General features: G+C 36.3%; 1 protein-coding gene across 1 annotated transcript; it reads left to right on the top strand.

Moving 5' to 3' along the window:
- The first annotated feature begins 3,883 nt into the window (after nucleotides 1-3,883).
- Nucleotides 3,884-27,162, top strand: SLC7A6 (solute carrier family 7 (amino acid transporter light chain, y+L system), member 6). The gene is made up of 9 exons (XM_009886456.1): nucleotides 3,884-4,450; nucleotides 8,231-8,356; nucleotides 10,206-10,350; nucleotides 12,846-12,969; nucleotides 23,047-23,150; nucleotides 24,204-24,300; nucleotides 24,553-24,702; nucleotides 25,429-25,612; nucleotides 26,988-27,162. The coding sequence occupies exons 1-9, from the start codon at nucleotides 3,919-3,921 to the stop codon at nucleotides 27,080-27,082; spliced, it is 1,557 nt and encodes a 518-aa protein (XP_009884758.1). The 5' UTR covers nucleotides 3,884-3,918; the 3' UTR covers nucleotides 27,083-27,162.
- The last annotated feature ends 457 nt before the right edge of the window (nucleotides 27,163-27,619 follow it).

Here is a 27,619-nt window from a genome sequence, read left to right as displayed (position 1 = left end):
CTGTGATGCAGTGTTAGTACTCTGCTAACTGCACATTAACCTTCATTAGCTTCTTTGGTACATGGCCAAAGTGTGATAGGCTTTATCAGAACATATATTTTTAGTGAGACAATGAAGTGATCCTAGTTTCAGGTCACTCTGTCCTGGTTTCATATTAAAGCTTTCTGTATCAACAGCAGTGTCATTTCAGTAAAAAAAACCTTATGCGTATCAGCAAAAAGATTCCTCGCAGCTGCAACAATCAGCAAAAAAAAGAGTTTAAGACTTTGTATTGCACAAGGGTGAGCGATGAGGAAATCCACGTGTTAGCTTGTGTGATGGCATAAGCCTGCATTAGCCATAACAGTCCTGTGGCAAGGCTTTGGCAGCATTAGAGATCATTCTAACAGTGGTTTTAGCTGCAGTATTACGGGATTGCTGTATGTTAGAAAATATACACTATTCTTCTCTGGTTCTTGTCTTACAAGCCTGTCTTCTGTTTCCACAGGAGTAATGGTCTTGTGACAGAATCATGGATTTTAATATATGTGTTTTTTTCTTTATATTGCTAATCTTGACATAGCTTCAGTTTTCTCTAGTCTCTGCTCGCCCCCTTCCTTTGTAGGTTTGTTTTTTTTTTCAGTTGGTCAAAGCTGCTGAGTTTAGTACCAGTTAAGATTAAGTGAAGTGCTTGTAGGAAAAAACCTGCCAATAGTTTTTTTTTTTTTTTTTCCTGTCATAGAGGTGTTGCAATAAGACATGAGACTCGGGCAAATAAGCAATACCTGTCCTTAAGGCTTAAAGGCTATAAACCAAACAAGGGTAGAGAAGAGAATGAAATGCCAAATCTTGAGTGAGCTGTTGCACACATCTTCATGCAAATCCTAGTTGTCAGCAGATACCTGAAGTTGGGAATAACAAAAACAGACTCAGAGAGGAAGAAAGAGTATTGGGGGACTAAACAAGCTAGGTTGAAAGATATTGTGGTGGTTCTTTCCTGTGTAGAGTAGGGCACAAAACAGTCAAGGTCATCAGTAACAAAATTGTATAGGACTGCAGTCACGTGCTGCTTATTGAGGTGGAGGCGTTTGAACAGTGACAGGGTCTATAGTTACAGGTAATTAAATGTACTGAACTTCAGACCATGAGGTAAATCACGGTGACTCTTAGTGCAAAACTGCCTGTGTGTGAACACATCAGATTTGATTTGATTTGAGTGATTCAATTGATTTGAATCAAATCAAATAATCAAAATGCCTGAGTTTATGCTTCTGAACAAGTCGTACTTTGAAAGGTGTTCCAGGAAGAAATGGGAAGGATGATTAGGATATGTGGAGTAGGAAATCATAAAGCTGTGTAGTTATCACCAAAATGATGTTTTACACCCATGAGTCAATTATTAACATATTACTCAGTTTTATCCTTTAGCTGGAAGGGCTGAGAATGAACATGGCGTATTTTCAAACTGGCAGTTGGATGTCATGGATGTCATAATAATAGCTGTAGTATTCTTATTTTTTCCACTGACATTTCTTCAGACTGATTTGCTTTCTGAAATATATTTGCAACTTTTGTCCTGTCCAAGTCAAAATAGAAATTAAAAGGCTCAATTTGGAGTTGAGTGTTATTTTTATGGGTCACAGGTGTTCTTTAAATCCACGTCTTATGGTGAAATTAGTCATGAAGTCATGCACATTGATTATTTGTCCTGCTGTTTTACACATTTATGCTTTCTGATGAGTGCATCATATTTGTAATTGATTATTATAATAGTTTATATTCATTTACACGGTAATAACTAAACTTTCTCTTGTAAAGCAAACCAAATAATCTTGCAAGTTCATAGGCCACATGTGTTTTTGAAGACTTAGCTCTACTACACCAATAACGGAAAATCAGCCAGTATGCGGTTGCAAATGAATTTGGCACAAGATAGATGGAAGAGTAAATAATAAGGAGAACTGGTGAGATTAATTTGCTTTCATTTTCCTTTGCAGTTTTGGGCATACTCGTTATAACACTCAAGCTTTCAAGTTCTGAAATAGCAGAGTTTAGTTTCTGGAAGGTTGAAAATTTTTAGTCTAATTAAAAATGTGAAATTTGATGGCTTGTGATGTATGTGTGATGCTAGATAAGATGTTGACTCATGTATAAATAATAAAATATGTATTTAGTAATTAACTCTCTTTAAAGTGTTTCTTTGAAATATTGAGGCAAAGGTAAATCACAAAGCATCTGACTAAACAGATTGAGGAACTCATTTTACATTACTTAAAAGAACACAGTCTATTTTAATGTGGGAAAAGCTAGAAGATTCACGAGTTGGAGATGAATGATGTAATGTGTTTCAGTAAATGATTTGTACTCTATTTCAGTAGAAGTTATTGATTGAAAAGAATATAATTTTCACATCTTTAAAACTATTCTATTTTAGGGATGTCAAGTCATACTTACTGTACTGTAGTATCCAGGTGTTGGTTTTGTAATAAAGGAAGAATATGATGATTTAAGTTTCCCCTCCAGAAGGGTGTGCCTCTAACTGCATGGGCAAAACCTTGTGTGTTCCTATGCTGCTAGACGCATAGATACATATGTAGTTTGTGTGATCGCATACTGATCTTTCAAAATCCCCACAGTCAGGGTTTTTATTGTCTTAGTTGACAAGTTTATTGTTGGAATAACAAAACCTTTTGTAAAATTAGTGTTATCCCCAAAAAGTGCAGAAACTCTCCCCCCCGATAAAGATCAGCTGCTTTATTCTAATTGACCTAGACTTTTAAATTTTTCTGTTCTGTAGTAAATGGCTGAAGTATATACTGAGGATTTAATGAGGGGAAGGACGTATGAATGGTAGTGCATTCTGTCAATTATGTAGGGCCTATTCTTTATGTGGCTGATAACCTAGTAATCAAAGGTACATTTGCAATTGAAGCTGTTTTCCATACAAGACTGTTCCTTGAATAGGTTATTTCTTACTTGAACTTCTATAAAATGAGCCTTATTCAGAATTAGTGCTAATCATCAGTATATTCTTGTGCTAATAAATGTTATTAGCAGTAACTTGCTTTTGGAAGGCATGGGAGAATTTCCTGGAGACTTGAAAAGAAGGTGGCTCTCTTCCAAATGGTCAATTCTGAAGCAGCGGAAAAAGTTTATTTCATTTTTGTGTTCTTAGGTACTGTTAAATACAGTTGTTAATGGAGGAATTTGGATTGAAACTACTATGATTTTTTTTCATGTATAGCCTGCGCTCTTAGACAGCTCCAAGAAATGAGGTAGTGGGAACTGGGAACAGTTTCGGGGAGGTGGGAGGGAGCGAACTGTAGTATCAGGGATTGTGGAGTAAGTATCTATTCATATTGCCCTTAGCAAGAGCCCACACTGCATTAATAACATGTGCAACCCTGTTACTAGATCACTCGTAACTTACGTGTGTCAGTACAAGAATTTGATTATTTTTTTTTTAGTTCTGCAATAAATCTACGTTCGTGTGCAGAACTTCCAGCTTGGTCTTATGGTGCTTGCTTTTCAATATCACCTCACTTTGCTTCTATCTGTTCTTTCTTCCTTTTCAACATTGGAATCCCTTAATTCTGTCCTTCCTACAGTTTTGTTTGTGTTTGTTGTTTGTGGTTTGTTTTTTTTTTCTAAAGGTAGAAGTTCCTTTCTCAGCTTAAGTTATATTGGAATTTGTCTCTTGCTCTGTGTGTTGGTTTTTCTGTTTATTTTAATTATGCATGAATTGACCTTCGTGTAAGAAAACGTGAAATGACAAAAGGGAATTTCTCAATTTAAATTTGTAAATCATAGGGTAAAAAGGTGGAAAGAAGATTTGGCAAGAAATTCCTGGGATAAAAAAATAATTATAATTATTTCAGCTGTCTATATTTTGTTTTAGATTGTGATTTGGAGTCGTGGAGAATTCAGAGTCTTTCCACAATGGGAGAAAGGACAGATTGTACGAAGTCGCATAGCTCACTGGCTGAATACAGCCCCGTCAATAAATCAGACAGGACAGATCCAAGTGACAGCTGTGAAATGCAGGATGGAAACCAAAATACATTGCAACTGAAGAAAGAAATATCTTTGATAAATGGGATAAGCCTTATAGTAGGCAACATGATTGGTTCAGGTATCTTTGTCTCTCCCAAAGGAGTTCTCATCTACAGCAAATCTTATGGATTGTCTCTAATAATTTGGGCAATCGGAGGGATTTTTTCAGTCTTTGGAGCTCTCTGCTATGCTGAACTTGGAACCACTATTACAAAATCAGGAGCCAGCTACGCATATATCTTGGAGTCTTTTGGGAGCTTCATTGCTTTTATTCGTTTGTGGACCTCACTCCTAATTGTTGAGCCAACTAGTCAGGCAATTATTGCCATCACCTTTGCTAACTACATAGTTCAACCTTTCTTCCCTTCTTGTGATCCTCCATATTTGGCTTGCCGTCTCATAGCAGCTGCTTGTGAATGTAAGTATTTCTTGAAATTTACAATGTTAATTTTTTTGTGCAGGGTAAAGTTTTATTAAAACAAATCCTACCAAGTCCCAGAGTTTTTGCATACCGAATCTGCAATGGTTTGAGTTACAGTGGGGAAAAGAACAATTTCCAGCACATGAATAACTTGCAGGTATTCAGTCAGTGAATTATCATTTTCTCATTCAGCAGCATAACAAAGTATTTAACTCTTCCAAGTTTACTTACATGGCAAACATGGGAGAAAAAGTTTTTTTCCCCAGAGAGGTATAGTAAATCAAACCTCAAGATACTCTTGGTGTGGTCGAAGAGTCGTTGCAGAATACCTCTTATGCTATAAATTTTGCTGTAATTTATTTTACAATAGCTTCTCGATGTAGACATGCTTAAGTAATTACTCTGGTAGGGTTTCAAAAGATCATTCATTCAAGATTATTCTTTATGCTTGTGATTAACTGTAACATCAGTACAACAGTACCTGTTGTAAAGCTGTTTGGAAAGTGGAAGTTTTCTGTGCAGGTAAAACATTTAAGTGTTTGTAATCAGATAGCCGGCTCTGTTAGTGAAAATAGAGGAATAAATGTCCCCGTGCTTCAAAGCAGGACTGTTCTGCTGTATCAAAAGAATGAAACTGTGTGGTTGTACTCTGTGTGTCTTATTTAATTTTAGGTATTTCCTGTTAAAAGTGTTTATATACATATTTTACATTTCCAGTAAGCAGTGAAAAATATATTTCAGAAAGTCTGTATGGCCATCCTTCATCGTGTACTGATCACTGTTGCTGTGCCCTGTGGAGTCTGCCATCCCTATTCACCTGATGCTCTTATCGTAAAGCTGATAGAGAACTTGGGCCTTTTTACTGCCAACAATATGCTACAGGGAGGAGGTGTGCTGCTCCTAGCTGGTTCTTTTTTGAGGCAACAGGAAGCCTATTGAAATAGCTCTAATGTTCTTTATTACAGTTGTCTGCATAGGACTAGAAAGAGAGGGCAAAGGCAGAGAGAGCAGTAGTGTGTGTTTCAAATATCTCAGCTCTGTAACTAGTTGTGAACATTATAGCTTCCCCTTCCATTTTTGTAAGTTAATTTGTTACTGTTGGGAAAGCACTAATGTTCTGGTCCAGGTAGTGGGAAGAATAATAACAAACTTCTTCCAAAAAATCTGTCAGTTTACTCAGTTCTGTTCCCTCTGTCTCCCTCCTCCCTTCCAAACGTGTGTCCACATTTTGTTGTGACAAGTTCTGGAAAGAAATGAAGGACCTGTAATGTCATGTTCACATTCCTTAAACAGATACAGTCCCAAGGTATCCTGGCACAGATTCAGAAGTGCGGGGGAATCTGCTCTTCCATTTAAGGTATCTCACATCTGAGGGGAGTTAGGCCTTATAAAAAGTAGTTTATCAAAAAGCAAGAAATCAAGACAAAGTGATTCAATTAAAATTGTTACATAGTAGATGCAGAAACACAACGTGATGTCCTCTACGCTTGCTGCTAAGAGAGGGGATTTAGCACTGTTTCCTTTAGTGGAGACATTTGACAGCAAGATCACTCTCCTGTAGGTGGAACAACTTACTTTCATGGTCCATTTTATGCTTTAAATGCTTGTTCTGCCCTGTTCCAGCTGTCAGTGCTGAGATTCTCATCCCTGCTCTTCAACTTCATTTAGCTCTCCCTGTTAAAGCCTATGCTTCACCCTGGCCTAGCAGGGCTGATGTTGTGTGTCAAATCCTTATCTGTGGCTACAATTAATACTTTACTAATGAAGTTGCTGGGAGTGGAATTCTGAACATTGGTTAGGTACAGATTGTATGTGAGAATGGGTGGGTTTATTATGGTGTGGGGTTTTTTTGTGTTTTTTTTTTTTTTTTTTTTTTTTTAAACTGTAGTCATAACAATACTGGATCTAGTGAGAGATTAGTCTTAGAGTTATACAGAATTACTTTGTTACTCATTTTGGAAATGGGGGTGGTGTCTGGTACTTGACAGTTCTCAGGAAATTTAAGTAGCTAAATGGTAATTAAGTTGAAGAAAACATGAGAGAATAATTTCAGGAAAAGAGAGAGGGGATCTCTTTTTTTTTTTTTTTTTTTTTTTTTTTCCTTTTAAGATATTAGAGACAGTAGCATCTCATCTGAAGTAGAGACCAAGCCCTAACTCACGAAAATAATGAGTTAATAATAATTGCTCCCAATGGAATTTGCTTAATAAAATAATGTCCAAAATAAATCCTGTGAGCAAATGCTCTATGGATAGTACCAACCATTAATACTGAAGAGTGGGGACCAGACCAAGCAGAGTTGTTTTTTTCCTGAGGGCTCTTTGGGAGCTGCAGCAGTCCTGACTTTTGAAATTTGATATAACTGTTTTTTTCCCCTCATCTTGCCAAGCTCTGGAATCTTGTTCAGCTATTTCACTTGGCCGGACTGTCTAGTATGCTAGTGCCATGGTTTTGAGGTCATTACCTTTCTTTTGTTATCTTTTTGCAATTATTACTTTTCTATGTGGTAGCTGTGCTAAGTACATTTTATCTTAATAGTATCACATTATTCTTGGATTATGGGAAAAGAACTAATTTATCACATCTTTTCATTTAATTTTGGTTTGCTACTACCTTACTCCTTAAACAATCAAGTTTAGTTTTTATTTATATGCATATTTAAAATATATAGTACAAGAAATTGTTTGGAGATAAAAAGTACAGTAGAATATAACCACTTTTTTACTAGCTAGATTAAAAAAAAGATATTTGTGGAAAATATTTAAACTTCTGGGTTGGAATCAATAATGTAATGATAATCTGGATAAGAAAAAAATGCATTGAATTAGTATTTTGTTCAGTAAAGAATACTGAAGATACTGAATCCTGTTCAATATTCAGCATTTGAGTTCAGGCAGAAGTTGTCTGGCTCTCCACTTGAGGAAAAAGTAATAAATGCAAAAGCAGAATGTTGAGAGCCATGAGAACAGTTTATTTCAACAATAGGTTGAGAAGTGTTTATTGGGGAAGTTGATCATATGAGTAAGTTGAGTCAGTCGCTGTTACTAAAACATTTGTGAAATCTGAAAGTCTCACTTCAAGTTCCGTTACAATCTTGTGAAATAGGTCTGACACTGATTTATTTTGGGATAGTGGGGGGAATATATTCAGAATACTACTTACTTACTACCAGTTCTTAAAAATCCAGATTAATGTTGCATTAGCTGTAAAGCATTTGTTATTTGGTCAGATCTGTTCTAACCTCACTTAGTAATACAGTTTAATACAACTGGAAAAGAGTATTGAATATGTGACCATATTCAAGAGTGCAAATATTCCATGGATGTTGAACTCAACCTCAGACTAACAAGGAAGTGGAAAAACCTTTTCACATGCTATTTTAATGTTTGCCTAAAGGAATTTCTAGATAATGTTTCATTTATCAGAACAATATTGATAAATTTACATTAATAATTTCATGTAATTGTTTCTTTAGCTTCAGGATAGTTGCAGAGGGCAGCTGATCAGGGTAACATTAGGAAAATGGGCATATAATCAGAGAATGGGAAGGTCTTTCCTTCCATCTTTTGAAACTGTGTGTTATGAATCTTTAGAACATCTGTTTCCTACTGTTTTGTTTAAACCAGTGTGTTTTCAGTACCAGTGTATTTTGCTTAGTTTAACTTAAGTAGTGTAAAAGGTAAGTACATATTTAGATTATAATTTAAAATCTTTGAAAAATGAATTAAAATGAATATTGTTCAAATAGTCTGTTCTTTTTTTTTTTTCCCCCCCTAGGTCTTCTAACATTTATAAATTGTGCCTATGTTAAATGGGGAACACGGGTGCAGGATGTATTTACTTATGCTAAAGTCACTGCACTTATCGTCATCATCATAACTGGACTTGTTAAAATATGCCAGGGTAAGCTTTTAAATGAAAGCAAAGGTTTGTATTTATCAGTGAAACCGAGTAACTGGTCTAAAGACTGTAGAATTCCTTTGTATGTGTTATCAAATGCCTCAGTAACAAGCATAATATAACCACTTTGAAAACACCAATAATACCAATGTTAGGCATTATCATGATACTATATCATGAGAAGCTATCCTATCTCAGTTAACTTTGAACTGGGTAGAAGAAGGTAACTGATTGCTCAGCAATGTTGTGCAATTTACAGCCTGCAGTATGGAATAATAAAGGGAATGAAAAAGGCAAAATACAAAGCTAGCAAAATACAATAGGAGCAGAGAAAGCTGTAAATTTCAGTAAGGAACATATTACTTTACAACGAAATCAACTGAATGTTTGGTTGTTTTTTTTTTTTTACAAAATGAATTTTGTGCAAGTCTGAAAGTGACTGAAATTGAAGTAAAAATAGTTTTGTAAGAACATCTAGGTCAATTTGTGAAACAACAGTTCCAATTTTGCTCAAATCCTAAGTTTTATTATAGCTATTGAGAATTAGAAAGTTGCTGGGGTTTTGGATTTAATTTTTTTTTTTTAAATCTGTGTGTATTGGGCATTGTGCCTTCAAGTTAGAGGAACTCTGAAGTTATTTTTGTTCATAGCCCTTCCTTTGGGGAGAATTTATTGGTGTGTTAGCTTAAAAAAAATTACCCTGCTTTTAAACCTGCCATAAAGGCCTTTCCCTGGAAATCTGGCAATTTGTGTCCTTTGCTCTAACCAGTTATTGTTGAAAGTCCACCAGCAAGGTAATTATTGTGAACGTAATTATTGTGAACGGAACAAGAATATGCATATGTGAGCACCATGCTGGAATGTTAAATCCTTAGCACGTCTGCCCATCCCTTGTTTTGTAGATAGTGAGCTTGTTCACTGCTAACTTCCTTGACATTGTCTCCCCTCTCTGTTTCTAACTCAGCAGTTACTCTGCCTGTGTCTGTGCCAAGGGAACGGCAATGTCTGATTAGGATAAAAAAGAGAAAGAAGATATTTTAGAGGCCTCAGATATTTGCCATGGCCAGTTTTGATGAAGTCCAAATGTTTCAAGATGTTCCAAAATATACAGGGCATGTTTTGGAGTTACATAGTTACTCAGCTTTCTGTATTTGGTGGTTTTGTGTGTGTGTATGTAAAATAGTCTGAATATATAAAACTGCCATTGGTGAGCGTGTCTTGACTTGCTTAAAGTCGAAAGATGGCACAAATGCTCACGAATGCACTGGTGCAAAAGAACATACACTTTTTCTACTACCTTAGGAAAATTTTATTTCAAATAACAATAATATTTTATGTTCTGTTAATTGTATACTCAGTGTTCCATTTTTAATAGCTAAAACTTAACATTCACTTGGGAGGTTTTTTTTTTTGTCATAGTTATCTAAAATAAACCATAATCTTTGTTTTCTGCATAGGCTAAATGATTGAAAATTTAAAAGGATATAGAAGGATAGAGTGGATTATTTTATAAATAGATGTGTTATAAAAGATACTCTTAGCCCAAGTGCTGCCATTGCCAGTTGTTTGTAGCTTAGTCTGAACTCAATGTTCCTGAATTTTTTGTGCCATTGTGGACAAAAGAGGTGTTTAATTATAGAACAGTATCATCCACAGAGCATAATTTTTAGTAGTTTAAATGCCAGGCTTATTCTAATGGCTGAAGCACAGAGTAGAATTGGAAAAAGGGCTTACTAAGCAGCTTTAAAGGAATTAGAGTTTCTGAGTTTTTTTGTATTAGTGTGCCAAATTGAAAAGAATTACTTGCTGTGTTTTATTATCCTGTACTTCATTGTGTCTCTCCCATATACAGGACATTCGTCGCACTTTGAGAACTCTTTTGAGGGATCCTCTTTTGATATTGGAGACATTTCCCTCGCACTCTATTCTGCCTTGTTCTCTTACTCTGGTTGGGATACACTCAATTTTGTAACAGAAGAGATCAAAAACCCAGAAAGGTAAATGATTTGGGCTTTCTAAACCTGGATAGTTACCAAGTTGCTGTTTTGTGGCTGTCTTTCAGTAATGAGTTCTGAGTCTATATAGAACTGAGTAGAACTGCTCTATACTTAGATGGTAAGGCTGTGAACAACTACCAGCAAAGATTTACTAGTTTTAAACCACATTAAAACAAAGAAAAAAGAATAAATAAGTCAGATGATTGCAGGATGCTGTATTCAATGCTTGATAAGCTTTCAGTTCAAGATGTTGCTAGTACTAAGTACAACAGGTGTTAATATAGGAGTGAAACAGTTACATTAAGTGTAGTCTCTGCTGTGTTTATCTGTGCAATAATTCTGATTTAATATTTAAGAATGTTTTCCTTTCCATTAATTTATGCTTTAAAAGTGTGACTGCCTAATCTGTTCAGTCAGGAGTCTGTAAGCAGACGCCTTTTATGTTAAAAATAGAATCCCATTTGATCATTTTTACTTCCTATTATAAACAACAGCTCAGATTGCTACAACTGAAAGATAAAGAATGGAATAGAGATTTTTTTCAATTCTCCCAACTGATTTTGACTTTTGCAGTTTGTTCTGTTACCCCTGAGTTCTATGTGCGCATTTATTTAACCAGGAAAGTTATCTATTAAAAAGATAAAATAGCAGATAAATATTTTAACTCTAAAAATAGCTATTTTTAGTCAGACTGAATTTCAGGTTGACAATATTTCCTTAAATTGTCTTGCAAAGATTTGTTATAAGTATTCAGAAGAGATGTACATTTTGTGTTTGCATCAGTCATTTGGACCTTCAAATTGTTTTTTTCCACTGAAAGAGCTCCCCTTTTGTGGGTAGTTGCAATGCTCTATCTTTTTAGAGTTAATGTATTCTTCTGTGTTATCAGTTGGATAACTCTTGTTTTAGGTGTATTGTTTTGAAAAATAATTTTTCTGGCAGGATATTTAGCTGATGAAAATTTCTTTAGATTCATTTGCTATTCATAGGCATCACTGCCTAATACCAGCTTCATTCTTGGTAACAATTGTGGTTGATAAAGTGAACTTCAAATTTCAGTTTTCTACATTGACAGTTATTAGGAATAATGAGATGTTCCAGACTTCTATAAAATTACTCCAAGAATTACATATTTTTCATATTCACTTGATTGATAGTGCCCTCATGCTTGTCCAGTCAAAAGTTGTAATCCACAAGTTAAATTTGAAATAGTCCCTTGGCTTTAATCTTGGGTGATGCAAAGTCCTTAAGATGCCATTTCAGATTTTTGTTACATTATGTAACATTTCTGAATTAATTTTTAAGTGGTTTCTAATTCTGTTTCTTCTCTGCACTGAGGCTCACAGATGTTTTACTGTGAGTGTTCAACCTGGAAGCAGAGTCAGAACTTCCAGTTACTAATTTACTGATTTATATGGAGGGGTTGTGGTGTGTGTTTGTTTTTCTACTTCCACAGCATCTGAGAGACCCAGCTGGAGTTCTGGGTTTCAGGAAATTTTTGAGGAAACTTCCAAAGTGCATTTCATTTTTCTGCTTTGGTGGTGGTTTGTTTTGTTTTGATTTTTGTTATTGGAAAACATGGCAAATGTCAGCATGTCATGTTTGATTTCAACCTGCGCAAATGCAAGCGTAACACTCTCACTTCTGCTTTCCCTCTTGAGACATTTGAATATCCCTGCAAGCTTTGAAGAAAGAAAAAGGCTGAGAAAAGCCAGAGCCTAAAATTGAAAGTTTGCTTTTGCTTGTGCTCTGCAGAGTCTCTCTCCGTGGAGCTGCAGAATTACGGCTGAGTTTATCTCAGCTTTAAATTGTCTTATCTGTTTACATCTAGAGGTTTTAAGTGTTTTCTTGTTACTCTTGACTTTTTTTTTTATTACTTTCTAGACATGTGTTTGCTAGTAAGATACACCACATCCTGAGATTCACAGCTGTGTAGCAATTTGGATCTGCCCTCTGCATCTCTACTTTCTGTAGTTACGCAGCCCAATTAGTTTGCTCTCTGCAGTGGTGAGTGCAGATGAGATCAGGGGTTTGGTTTGGTTTAGTGGGTCTCCCTGCATCAGTTCTAGAAGTAGGTGCTAGAAGAACAGCAGCATTCTTCAGGGAGAATGAGTGCAGTGACTCAGAGTTCTGCCCCTTTGGGTTCTAGTTGTGGTAATTAACATAGTCAGTAGGAAATAATTTAAAGCATATAGATTTGAAGGCTCTTATTACTGGTCTGGAAATCCTGAACTTAGGGTTGAGTAGAATCCCTTTTTACACATAATTTAGGTTTTATGTTACTGCAAAAAAAAAAAAAAAATTCTGTATTCTACATTGGAATTTCTAATTTTAAAAGAAACTAAACTGTTCCAGAGATACCTATTATGAAATCTTTATTCTGTCTTCATATCTTTTATTTTCAAGGTAAACGATGCAAATAAATAAATTTATTTTGTTATTAATGTACTCTTTTTTTCCCGGGTTGTGGGTTTGGGGTGTTTTTTGTCTTACAGGAATTTGCCACTGGCTATTGCAGTGTCTATGCCAATTGTGACTGTTATCTATATTATGACCAATATAGCTTACTATACAGTGCTGGATGTCAAAGCTGTTCTTTCTAGTGATGCCGTGGCAGTGGTAAGTTGACTGTATGGTATTTTGCTGTATTATTCACTTTCACCTTTTAGGGATGTATTTCATTTGGAGGAACAGAACAGGAAAAATGCTTAGTTTTTTGTAGTACTTCACTCAATAAAGGAGGACAGAACAACTCATCATGCATAATTTAACATTAAATAGAAAAGTAGTTAATGAAATAACCTACAATGATAATATATTATCAGATTTATTAAAACGAGCACAGATGCATCTTGTTAATGTAGTTTGCAAAGACTGATTATAAATTAGGCTTATTAGTACACAGTTGTCTTCTCTGTTCCTTTATGCTGCAGTATTTAGAAAGCTGGAGTGGTATGCAGAACAGAGTTGTGCTGAGCTACATTCTGTTGAGCTAATAATTGGTGCAATGCATATCTGTAAATGGATGTGTTGCAGCTCAGCTGTGGCAGAGTTTAGCTTTGTAGCTCCTTTTTAATAACTTAAATCGATGTCTTACCAATATTGTGTTAATTCCAATAACTTTTAATATTTTGAAATTCATTGCTTTTGTATATGGGTGGAAGTTTAAATCCAATTAAAATATATAAGCTTCTTAAATTAAAAGCTGGTCAAAACATGCTGTATGCTTAAAGCTAATCATTAAACAAAAGTCTAGGGTTTTTTTTCCCTTGTAGCTAGTGAATTAATTGGGTATTCTCATTACTGTATACTTTAGACTTGGAAAATTTAATCTTCTTTTTTGGTTATTTAAATTGGAGGAAAAGAAATAGCTTTCCTCCCTTTTAGATTCCCAGTTGGCTTCTAAAATTTAAGTAGTTAGACAATGGACAGAGAATTTTAAATACATCAAAATGAAGGAAGTATTCACTCCGTTCCCACAGAGGATTACTATGATGAGAAACTGGCTTAGCAAATCAGCAAACTCTTGTTTCAGGTGGCAGGTGGTTCCGCAAAAGCACTTACTTGACTTTCTTTCCAGCTTGAGAAATATTTATATTTAATGTAAGCTTCCAAAATAGTTTATGGAAATGTAGGCTGTAACTTGTTATTTGAAATGTAATTATGCAGATGTTTATTTCAAAATGTATTGAAAGTAAATAAACTTTAATTCTTTGACTCTTTTTAGCTGGAATATGGAAATACAAAGTTGTTGTCAAATATATTGTGAAAAGCTTGGTAAAACACTTCCGAATGAAACAAAACAAGACAAGGACAGAAAATACTTAATTTTGAATCTGCATGTGCTAAGGGGTAATAAAATCACCAGGAATCTATTTCTCTTGTAGGCTATGGTATCCCATATAGAATCATAGAATAGTCTGGGATGGAAGGGAACTTTAAAGGTCATCTAGGCGAACCCCTCTGTGATGAGCAGGGACACCTTCAACTAGATCGAGTTGCTCAGAGCCCCGTTGAACTTGATCTTGAACATTTCCAGGGATGGGGCATCTGCCACCTCTTTGGGCAACCTGTGCCAGTGTTTCATCATATAAAGTACCTTCCAGTGACTCATAATGGAATTTTCAATTCTTGTCTACAATTAATTAATCCACACAAAACTAAAAGCCAATACGCAGTCCGCTGTCCGTCCTGACTCACTGTTTTTTTTTCTAACAAAGACTTGGAAAATACACTGTTTTGGCAGCAATGAAATTCTCCAATCCAGCCTGTCCCCCAAGAGATGTGCCTGCTATCCCCTGTGCCTACTTTACTGCTTCTGGCCTTTGTCATCACAGAGGTTTATACCCATTTGGTGAATGGGATCAGGAAAACTGAGTGATTCACTGTGGGCCTGTCCAGTGTATGTTGCTGGACACAGCAAGTGTTAGCACTGCAGCAGCAATGGGTGACCAGATAAAGGAAGGATGACGGATGCCTGAACCTTACTACACATGTGAAACCCAGGCCTAAATTTTTATGATTTTATATACACTTCACGTAGTTGTACTTTGGCGTTGTTCTTGACCAAAAGTGAGTATATATTTATTTGTGTGTGTATACATTTAAGTATATACACATGCTGTGTAATTTTACATGGAATTGTAATACTCAGAAATGGACAGATCAGGTCTTCCTCTGTAGTGTAGGATGTGTCGGACACGGAGGAGAAAAAAGGAAGACTTAAGGATGATACGAAGTCCTTAGTCAATCTAATGAAAAAATACATTTGTGATTTCCAAAGTTATTAGGGGTTCTACTTCTTGTGCTAGTGTTAATGGAACTTAACCAAATTAATGACTTTGGAAGCCTAGAGCTGTGCTTTTTTATTAGATCTCAGGATTCCCAAGTACTTGCACTTAAAAGCTTAACTCATGTTCTATCTGAAGGCATTTTTTCTGAGACATCTCATCAATGGTCTTCTGATTGCCACTACTTATATCCCTTTTAGAACAATAAGGTGAAAGTGCAGCTGAAATTTAATACTTGACACATGACTCATTTAAAGATTCCTTTTCATTGCTGATATTAATTTAATTGCCTGATTTTATGAAACCAACTTTAAGCTTGATCAACTAATGTAATAGCAAATAGCATTGATCTCTGGAAGGATGGCTGTAGAGTGGAACAATTGACACTGTGGACCTGACACGCACACTATACATACTTAAGGGGTATTTTCTTTGGATTACCTCTAATGAGGTCCCATGGACTGAATGCTTATGTGTACTTGGATTGCAGTACAGGAGTGCAGTAGGTATGCTCTTGAAGTTCATCTTCCAATTTAGCCTGTTTTAAAAGGGACACTCCCTTTAGGTCCCATGCTAAACAATATGAACCAAAAAGCAGTAAGGGGCAATAATTGGAGAGTTGCTTCAAAAGTGCACTTGTGGTCCAAATTAAAACACTCATAATGCACCCATAGTTTTCTAGTGAATAGGGGAAAAAAAGAGCTAGTAACTGTAATGATCTGTATTTGAAAACCCTCCTATAATACATAAATGTAAAAATTTCATGGTGCAATTTCTCTGGGTCGTTGAAAAGAATTTTGTTCTCAGTTGAATCTTTAAGAAGACTTAGGGCATTGTGGTCAGTGGATGAATGAAGAAAGGAGATGAGAATTAAGCCGATCCAAAAACTAATCTGATGAAAATGAGCCACTTTGATCTGCTCACATATTCTACATGTGATACAGGATACAGTTTGCTGTAATTTCCTTATTGCCCACTATGTAGTTGTAGAATGAAAATTACAATACTGATTTTTTTAAAGAAACATGGTAGTAATATTACTGTGTTGTAGAGCCTTTTGTGTAGTAAAGCAGCAGTTAAATTTAATCTTTCCTTGTTGCTATTTTGGGAAGGAATGGAGTAGCTTTCTCCTATTCATTTCAGTCAAGAGGCTTTGGGTTGGAAAGGAGGGGGGGAGCTATTTCCAGTTTCTAAATCATGAGAATAAAAGTTACACTATTATTAGTATTTATTTTACTTGTATCTTTGCACATCACCTTGCATACTGTTTTTCTTGGTGGCTGGGAGGTGAAAGAAATCTTACCAAGGGATGATATGGAACAAAATGATAAAATGTCCTTCCTTTATTGAAGTATCAGCTTGATTGCCCCCATTGTTGGGGTTAAGAAACTCAGGGGTTTTAAGCTCTTTTTTATTCAAGTGATTTAAATAATACAGCAACAGCTAGCTTAGAAGTTCTGCAAATGCTCTTCAGGTGGTTGCTGATCATGTAAAAATTGCTTCCTTTTTCAAAGATTCTGGTCAGAGTTTCACAGTTGACTTCTGTTTTACCTCCTTATGCAGATCGTCACAACCCTTACTGTTAAGTTTTATGCATATGAAGCAGTTAGTCTGTTGCACAAACACACTTAAAATTTCTGCTTTTATTTATTTATTTTATCTCACCTTCCCCTGTCACTGAACAGCTTTTTTTTTTTTTTTTTTTTTTTTTTTCTTCCATCCGACAGCACCATTGTATTTTTTGTTTGTGGAGAGGGCAGCTGGCTCCACAAACACTATTTGGGCTGTTCCATCTTCTAACAGGAAAGAACATACTGGCTGCCAGTGCAAAGCTTGTTACCTGCTTCCTGTGTTTGGTCATGCCTGGGGTTTTTTTGATTGAGTTCATACAATAGGTGATATTTGGCAGCTTACTACTTTTACTTGGAAAAGCTAAAAATGATTCCCCGGTTGAAGCAAACAGTTGGTTGTCCTGCATAGCCGGCTGTCATCTTTCTTGGAGCTGTACAGCTTTGTTGGTAGATTGGGAATAAAGATGACAACTTCAGTTGCACCTTTGAATACCATCTTGCGAGTCCAACATTGATCAATCCAGTTTGCCCTGGTGTACTCATATTTTAGAGCTGACTTGCTTTACTTCGACATGCCTTCTCCCTGCATGAACCAGGAATGTGAGAGGCTGTGTATTCTAGCTGTTTTATTGTTCTTTGGTGTATAGTTATAACAAATGGTGAGTCTCTTTCTTCTAATTGAATTCAGCCAGAAATTCTTAAGTTACTCTTAGACCTTCTGGGTATTACTTCCCTTCCTTCGTTTGGCCAGTCACTGGCTTATTTTCTGAAGAGGAAAATCTGCTTGTCTTTGGCTGCCAGCGTCGCGTCCCCTTTCTTTGCTTGCACTGGCACCTCCCAGCAAGGTTCCTTTGGTTGAAATGCACATTCTGTACCTTATAATGGAAGAACTCTTCATTAGGGACAGACAGTTGCTTTTAGAAAAGAGCTGTTTATTAAGTCATTTGCCTTCTTTCTTGGAGTTAGCTGTAATTCACTACCAATGCAGCACTCCTGTTGCCAGTTATGTAGAAGTTCTCTGCCTTTGGAGGACAGGCTGAAAAGCTGAGCCAGAACTTGAAAGAGTACTACATAATATTTTCAATATGAGAAAGGTAAGAGACTTTGGAAAACGTTGAACCCTTATTCTATGGCTAGCTATTTAAAATGTTAAGAACAGGATAAACACCTGAGAAGATTTAGATCAAGTATTTTCAGCACCTCCTTGAAGACAAAACAAACCTGTTTTACTGTTGGAACTGGCATCTGTAATCTTAGTGTAGGCCATGCAGAAGAGACACGTTACATGCAGTAGGCATGCAATATATGAATACAGTAGAGTAGTGCTGATTTCTCTTACTTTAAGATTGTATTAAGTGACCTAAAGATGAAGAGAGGATTTCATGCTGGACCTTGCACTGCAATTGTTCCTTTTTCTCCAAGAAAAGGCATTGCCAATAATACAAGGAGAGAATTATGTCCGTCTGAGTAGAATCAATCAACAGAATGGTGGTTGAAACAAGAATTAGAGGAAACCTGAACATTTAAATTGCTTTCTTTTGCACCTTTACAATTTTCTGACTTTCTTTTCATTTGTTCTGCATTTTCCTTCCTTCCTTCCTTTAATATATGTGGTGGTAAATCTAATTTGGTCAAACTGAATAGATGTCATACAGTATCTTGACAAATGTAATCTATGGCAGTGGCAGAGAACTTCATCTACTCAGTGACTTTTTTGCATGTTCGGCTTCCTGATCGCCATAAATCAGAGTTTCTTTGTTTCCTTTAGGAAGTAGCTCCTTAAATGCCTGAGAAGCTAAAAATTGAGAAAACAGACTGTAGTTCTGACTGCCAAATCTTCCTGTAATGTGGGAATGTATTTATACTGTGCCTCAAGAGAAAAGTCAAAGCAGAATTACTTGTACTTCCAAGATACTAGTCAGAGTGCTCATACATATTAATCTCCTTACTGCTCTATATGACCTCCAGGGTAACAATGTTGTAGAACTGAGCCTGGAAAAGCTCGCATGTGTGATAGGATCTTGGAATGAGCTACGTAAAGAGGCTCTGTTAGGTGCCTTTTAAGCCTTCCTAATAGAAACACTTCGTAATCTTTGGGTATAGTTTTGCCTAAGTTTCTTATTCATGTTAGACTACATTCTCTTTGCATTTCTCCATCTGATCAATACTGTTTAGTGCTTTGCCAGCCTAGCATGTGCTCACAGCTCCATATGCTCTCAGTGTAGTGTGACATTTTCTGTGTGCCTCTAAGTGCACTTTCTGTGTGTAGCTAAGTGTGATGAAACGGTTCTCATCTTGTGATTCGTAACATAAATGTGGGTCTTTCTAATTGTCTGTGTGCCTGAATTACTGGGTGTGAGGCAGTATCCTGTGTATGTTGTTGTGGCAGCTCTTTATGCGGGGCAATTCCCGCTGCTTTTAGTTCAACCTGTTTGTATAGAACTGTTGTTTGGACCTTTAAAAGGACAAAAAAGTGTTCTTACAAACCATTCACAAGTTACCAGCTGATGATCATGAGATCAAACTAACCCAAGATAAAAATAAAATGTAGTTAAATCAGTCATTCATGTCTTGAAACAAAGCTGTAATTCAGTTTTTGACCATTCTTCTGGGAGTAATGTAACATTTGAGCCATGACGAAGTGAGAGCAGTTCAGCTGAGAAGTGCATGGCTGGAAGCTTCTTTCTTCATTATTATTCCCTGTTGATGGTTTGGGAAAAAAATCAGAACAAAGGGGAACAATTCCAGGTGCATGTCTTTCTACAGTGTGCGTGTATATATATATGTATATCTTATATGTCCAATGGATGGGAGGGCATAAAAGGACTTTATCTATAATTGCAAGTGCTGTATCAGCCACTGAATTCTCTTACTGTTTCCTAGCTGTTAGAAGCAGTTATAGTTCAAGTCTGGACTACAGGACTTGTCAGACTATAGCAGAGATGACAATTTAATCTCTTAATCCTTCTTACTCTTTAGACTTTCTCAGAAGAAACCTGAGAAGAAATCCATCCCCATAGTGGTGGCTTTCTCCTGTTATGGTGGACTAAATGCTTCTGCTATAGCTGCCTCCAGGTAGGCTCCTCTGTCATCCTCCGCATACCCTTGCGAATGCTCCATTCTTTCCCCTGGTTGCCAGCTCAGTTGTTTTTATAAATGCACTTCACTACTCCCAGAAGTAGTGGTAGTTAAAGTGGAATTGGTCAGGTGCTCAGTTCAGAGCCCAGGTCTAGCTCATTTGTGGAGGATCCATGATTGTACAATTGCAGTTTTAGCAGAAAGCAGCCACTAACTCTTCTGCCTCCCCTTTTTATTTTTTCTTTTGGTGCAGTGCACGGGGTGTATGTGCTCAATAACTTGATTGCTTTTTGTACTTTTCTCTGCCCTTCTATCTCATGCAAAATAACTCTCTGACATATGCACGCAGTTGAATGCTTATTGTGGCCACTTTTACTTACACTTCAGGAACACTTTCTGCAAGAAACACTGTAGAGATCTTTGGTTTACAAGAGAGTATAGCTCAGCTTTGGAGAAGACAGTTCTTGGCATCTGTTAAAATGGGAGTGTTGAAGGATTTATAAATAGGTATTCTGAAGCATAAAAGTATGTTTCTTGTCGGACTAGCAATACACAAACTTGGATGATTTTTAGGTTTTAAATGAGAGCAAAATACTGTCAGAAAACACCTGTGTAAAGGCAGGTGGGTCTATACTTGCCATGTTAAGCTAGTTAGTATCACTAGAAAGTACAGCCAAACTTCAGGTACCTTTCGACTGTGTTGCTGAAAGATCAGTTTGCAGGCAGATCTACTTGGCAAACCAAGCTGAAATGTCTAGATAGTTCTCAATTAAAATACTCTTTTGCTTTACCTCACTTAGGGGAAGGTTAAGCTCTTGAAGTTAATGCTCCAGTGTTTGCTCTCTCAGGAATTCCAGCTACATCATTAGAAAGTACATTGGAAAGGACAGTGTTTGGCTGTCACTAGGTGATTCTCTGTTCTGAAGAGGCTGACTTGTACAGATCTAGGGAAATTAATTATTTAGACTTTGAGCTGGATCAACGGTTGTTATAAATCGTATAGCTTGCGTCCAGAATACATTGAATTTATAACGTCTTGATCTGTGTATAATTTGTGGCAGTGATACCATAGCTTTGCCTTAACTCTTTGTGGCTTTTACTGCTCATATGAGTGATTGCTGTTTTCCAGGATGTGTGAAACCACATTAGCGTATCTTAGAAAGGTTGGATATACTTTATAGGATGGAAACGGCCTCTGAGTTAGTCCCATATCTGGCATTCCACACTGGCCCTTTTGGCTGTTTCAAAAGGAAATGGGAAATGCTTGCAAAGAACAAATGCCAAACTGCCTTTTGGGGGAAAAAGTTTCTCCAAATGACATACTAGCTAATTTGCATCGTGCGGCATAAGATTACATTCATGTTTTCTCTCTCTTCTTTAACTTTAGCTGTTAATATTACTTATCTAAATGCTTATCCTTTAGGCAACTTTACTAAACATCTTAATTCTCTAACATCTTGTAGAGTGAGTTCTGTATCTTAGCTTTGTATATTTAATAAAAAAAAATCCTCTAGTGGTTTTAAGTTTGGTGTCTAGTAATTTTACTTGCTGTTTGGCTTCAGAAATCAGCAGTCCAGATTTAAATCATCCTTTAAAATATTACAATTGCCTATTAGAATTTTCATCTTGTCCTCATTCTTACTTGTTCTGGAGAAGTTGTCTGAACTCATTCACTGGATCATTATGAATTACATTCTGCTTTGAGAGACAAGGTTTCTCGGAGCTGAACTTGAATCCAATAAGGGTCTGAGAGAAGCACATTGGGTTCTAGTGATTATTTATTCTTGAGCAGCAGAAATCTTTTATATACAATAACTTAAATTATTAGTTGCTTGTTCAGTTTCAATTGACTGAAAATGGGTAATCTGTGGTATACAGAACACATTTCCTATGGCATGGTCTTTTGCTAAATTGATGTTCTGATTTCAGCATGAAATAGAATACATACATGGGTTAGTTCTTTTATACTTTTCTTGTGTTAATTTTTATAATTTCTGTGGGAATCTGTGTGTGTGCATTTTTCTACCCCTGTGTTGAAGCTTCGTTTTGAGGGAAGCTATACTAATATGTGTAAGCTAAAAGAACGCAGGAAGAGAGGTGCTTTAGTAAGAATCAGGGTGACTAACATAGTTGATGCATTGACTTTGAACTTTTTGGCAAGGTTCCCATTGAACTGATTATACTCTTTTGCATTGTCCCTTAGCAGCAGGAAATCCTATCTGCCTTTGCTGAGACTCAACTAAATTACACAAAAGGATGGAATAAATTTTGCTTTTTAGCGTAGATGATGGTTTACAGCTAAGTGGAGTTGGATTCTGAACCTTAACCTGGATAACGTGCTGAACAAAGCACTTTGTCAACCCAGACAAAGAACAGGAAACTTTTACCGGCCAAGCTTTGTTTCATGTCAGTAATTTTTTCTGCATTTTATGGTTTAAAGATTGACATTATATGCAGGGATTTGTCTCAAGAAAATCAATCACTCATTTCACACAACTAAAAGCAGTTCATTGTGATCTGTTTTCTGAATGGTTTTGTAGGTCAAAAAAGCCTAAATATAGATTAGCCTAAATATAAATATAGATAGCCTTAATATAGGTGTTTGTTTTTTTTTTTTTAATCTTGTTCCTGGAGTAATTCAATGAAAAATTCGACCACTGTCAAATCCAGATCGCTTTATATGTTACAAACTAAGGCCAGTTCTGATCGTTAGTCCACTTTGACTGAACTTCTTATCTCATAAATGTTATGTTGAAGACCAGTAGTTTAAAGGGGAGGTCGAGGTGTTTCAAAATACTAACATATTAAAAACTGAAGAAAATTTTTGTAATAGAAAAGACAGACCCGCAGAAAGCTGAACGAGTATATATGCATAGTATATGACACTTCCTTTTTTGCATATGTAATAATATTTTTGTCCTTTTTTGTCTGTAGTTGCTATGTTACACTTGAGTTCTGTAGTTCAGTTGGGTAATGAAATATATTAGGATTGCTGAGAAAATTCTAAAATAATATTGTTTTCCTTTGTAAGCATTGTTTTTGTGAGCAGAAAATGTGAGTTCAGGTGCTTGGCTAAGGTGCTTACTTAGAATCCATAAATAAATAAAAAATCTGTGTGCCTCTGCTGCATTATGGATTGTCCTTACTACCTTACTATTCTTCCATACAAACTTACTACAAAAGCTTTGATGTGATTGTTTTACATATACTTTGTTGCAGATATTTTCATGTTTCCTTTTTCTTTTCCCTTTCATTAGACATTTGCTGACCAGGTATTTGGTATCTTCAGCTGGACAATTCCCATTGCTGTAGCCTTTTCTTGTTTTGGTGGACTTAATGCTTCAATTCTAGCATCGTCGAGGTAGTCCATATTTCCTTCTGTTTGACAAACATTCATAAGTATTTTTATGTTACTGTTATGCTCATCTATTATGAGCGGCAAAAATACTTTTGTAACTGAACCTATAATGAATAGCCACAATAAAATAACAGACCTAAATAAACCTCTGTGTGTGTGTACATACACCCTTAACACTGCCTTACTTCCCCAAAGCCTTCCTAGCTGTATGCAGAGTAAAATTAAAGATCAAGTGAACGTTGTCTGTGTGGCGAGTCCTCAGACTTCCTGATTATTTGGATTGAATTACCTTCTGTTTTACTTGATACAGTAATTCTAGCAAGTTCTTGTTTTCAAACGTATTTACTTAAAACTTGCTTTTAAAAATCTTAGTTATCTTTTACATTTTTCTCCAAATAAAAAGTTTTAAAAGTTGCTACTGCTATTAAGCTGCATTCAAAAGGCTTAAGATACAGTATAGAAGCTTTCTTCTGAGCATTGATTATGGATGTGACTAGTGAAAGTTTTAAATTGATTTATTCAGGCATTTTAACATCCTTCCTGTCCATTGAATGTATGCACAGTGCCTCTGTACTGAGAACAAATATGAATATGATCTGGTGAAGTAGTCAATATAGAGCAATTTGCAGTTGATAACTATGTGTGTTTGTTTTTTGAGCGTGTGGTTGAGCGAGTTACTTCCAGAGACCTGGCGATCTCTTCTGGTTGGCGTTGAAAACTATTCTACTATAAGCTGAAATGTTTTCACTGCCAGCTTTTGGAATTTTTTAAAACAATGGAAATTTATTTCAGTTACTATAGATGTTTTCTATTTTACCTGTAGGATTTTTTTATAGAAATGGGTGTTAACACCTTGTTTCTAAAAGCTTATGTATCTTTTAATGGTTGTTGTATAGTACATCTTTACCAGAAGGGTTGAATCCATGTTCCAGTATAAAGGATGGAAATTCAGTAGTGTAAATACTTATTTTGACTGGTATTGTTGTTTGATTTTTCTGTAATACATTCTCTCTCATCTGTGGCCTCAACATCTGTTTTCTGATTTGTGTTTTTCAGGCTATTTTTTGTAGGATCTCGAGAAGGTCACCTTCCTGATCTGTTGTCTATGATCCATATAGGGAGGTTCACACCTGTGCCAGCACTGCTCTTCAATGTAAGTTATTGCTTTTCTTTTCAACTGTTCAGATGTGACTATATGAATTGTTTAAAGGAAGACTTGATAAAAGCACGAGAGAGAACTTCAGATTTACTGTCGTTGAGGTGATTTCTGGGAGAGTGAATTTTGAGAGGCATAAAATCATGCCAAACACCAAGGAGTAAAAAGTGTTACTTTCATGCAAAAAGCAGCATAAACAGAACGTTTCAAACCTCTGTTGTTCACCTCACTCCTGTTCTTTTCTGACAGTGTGCTATGACCCTTATTTACCTGGCTGTGGAAGATGTCTTCAAGCTTATTAACTACTTTAGTTTCAGTTACTGGTTTTTTGTTGGTCTTTCTATTGCTGGGCAATTATATCTACGTTGGAAGGAACCAGATCGACCCAGGCCTCTTAAGGTAATATTTACTTATTACAGGATTGTTTAAAATCCCTCTTACACATAATGTAAAAGTACTATCTAAAATCGGTACCATACGTGTTATGTCTAAAGATTACAAATTGAATCATGATGCAAAACATGGTTTTCATTTTATGTTGTACCATGAAAGCTAGCTTGTCTCCTAGATAAGTGATTACTGTAGTAGTATACTCTTTTATTGTACGGTAGTTCAATCAGTATCCCTTCTCTCTGTCAACTGGAGAGTGTCTCAGTAGGCTAACATAGTAGTTAGCCTTTTTTCTTGGATTAGAAATCTCAAATTAGGAATGCTTAAGTGAATTAATTCTGTCAATGTGGACCACATTTAGCTCTGATGGTGTTTCAGTTCAATATCTGATCCTCTTACCACCTTCTCATACTTGAAGTTGATACGCTACATGAAAAAGTCATTCTTGTTTCCTGGGATTTATTGGATTTGTCTAAACACACTTAATACCGTTATGTAGTTTCTTTCAACACAGCAGAGTTACCATACTTGATTACTTTTGCAATTTTTAACAGCAGTTCTGTTCAAGAATAATTCTGCAATTTGTTTATGACTCCAAATAACCAGATGAGGAAGAGCAGATAATTTTACAAAGTGGGGTTGAGAGGGAAAAGTCTGTAATTCTCACCAAAATGCTTGCTACTGCAGTCAATGACTATTTCAATAACATTCTGTTCTGTTTGTTTTTGTCTGCAGCTGAGTGTGGCTTTCCCAATAATATTCTGTATATGCACAGTATTTCTGGTGGTAGTGCCACTCTATAGCGACACTATAAATTCATTGATTGGAATTGCCATTGCTTTATCTGGAATTCCAGTCTTCTTCTTGGGAGTCTATTTACCTGCATCAAGGAGACCTCAGTTTATCAACAAGATTTTAGGTAAGTTTCTTTGTAGATGGAGATGTTGTTAGGAAAGAGGACAATAAAATAAGTGAATCTTGGTTTGTTAATGAAAAGAGTTGTGGTCAGTTGACCCCAGCCAGCAGCTAAGACCTAGAGCCACTTGCTCACCAGCACCCCACAGCAGAGTGGGGGCAAGAATAGGAAGAACGACGGTAAGAAAACTTGTCGGTCAAGATAAAGACAGTTTAGTACATGAAGGAAAGAGGGGAAGAAAAACAAGTGATGCAAAGGCAATCAATTACCGCCTCCCACAAGCCGACACTTGTGTAGCCAGTCTCCAAGCAGCAGCCACCTTGGAAGGTACATGCATGCACTTCTTCCTCTACCCCAGTTTTTATTGCTGAGCATAACATTAAATGGCATGAGATATCCCTTTGCTTAGTTTAGGTCAGCCATTCTGGCCATCACCTGTCTGAACTTCCTGCCCATCCCCATCCTGCTGGTTGCGGGGAGGGCAGAGTGGGGGGGGGGGGGAAGCCTTGATACTGTGCAAACACTCCTCCGCAAAAGCCAAAACATCAGTGTGTTACCAGCCCTGTTTGAGCCACAAATCCAAAACACAGCACCATATGGGTTGCTATGAAGAATGTTAACTGCATCCCAGCCAGACCCAGTAAAAGGGTATGCTGATTTTATATATGTTTTTACACTGATTTTATTTACTGTATATTTTAAAGACCATCCACTTTCTACAGATTTTGTCCTCTGTTTTATGTTTGTCTTCAGTCCGCACATGAAAAGCCTTGGTAATGCAAGCTAACACTCTTACTTTACTGAATCAGTTGTTTGAAGATAGATTTTATGTCAGTCACAGATGGAATTTTGCCTTTTGTTGAATTGCTGCAGTTAAATTATGCATTTCGCTCCACCAGTAAACTGTTGTTATTGTTACTATGTGAGATGATGTTACCATGATGAGGGACATGGAAAGGAAGGTTTATAGCATAATCGTAGAATGCAACAGGATGTGGTGCTGCAGCAGCCAGTGAATATGGACTCAGTAATCTTGTCATTTTCCTGTGTGTTACTTGAAGGTCGTTTATTTTTTCGTTCTACCAATTTTACACTCATAATTATATAGAAAAAAGATTTTACTTCAGTTACTTGGTGGGGTGCCTAAGAAGAAAAACACCCTAGGATATAAACAGAATAGTTTCAAACATTATCTGTATTAAAAAAAAAAAAAAAAAGGACGGAAGACATTTTTTATATTAACTTCTATGGTTCATTTCCCTTAAGTGAAGTGAGGCAGCATTCTTGACAACTAACTTTCATTACTCAGATGCATATTGTGTAGTAAGAGTGTAATAAGGTGGCCATTCTTCTGATTTACCTTCCATTTTCTATGCAGGTGCAGTCACGCGAAACATGCAGCTGCTCTGTTACTGTGTTTTAACAGAGATGGACACAAATGAAGAAAAGAAGTTAGAAATCAAATCCAACTAAAAATTCAGAGCCATTACAAGAAAACAGGAGGGAGGCTAAAGCAAGTATGACAACAAAAGGGAAGAGATGGAACTGGAAAAAACAGGAAAATGTTTCCAGTGGTCTTTCAGAAACACTGAAAATGTACTTACTTGCAGTTGGATTCCGAGAAAAGTTGTGCCCTCACGTCACCCTCCTAAACTGTGGCATATTTTCAGGGCATGTTTTCACTGAATAATGATTACCTACTCATTTCCGGCACACAAGCTATGCGTCAATACTGTTCCTTCTTCACAATTGGTATTAAAATGGTAAGAGCTAACGGATCAGATTAGATTTCTGCAGAAGCAGGTGGTGAAGTAATGCATTTTTAAGTTAGACTGAAAACCACTTTGACTCAAAAGACCAAAAGTCATTTCCAGCTTAATTCTGATGGATGTTTGCATGAAATGATTTGCTGTGCTATCTCGGTTCTTATCCCAGAAGACAACTGGTCACAACGAACTACTTGTCATTATTAACAGAAAAATGAATAAAGTTGTGCTACATTATTTAAAG

The sequence above is a fragment of the Charadrius vociferus genome, unplaced genomic scaffold (genome assembly GCF_000708025.1).
Source record: "Charadrius vociferus isolate BGI_N301 unplaced genomic scaffold, ASM70802v2 scaffold400, whole genome shotgun sequence".
In the NCBI taxonomy this organism is placed as follows: domain Eukaryota; kingdom Metazoa; phylum Chordata; class Aves; order Charadriiformes; family Charadriidae; genus Charadrius; species Charadrius vociferus.
This window is presented reverse-complemented; position numbering and strand designations above follow the sequence as displayed.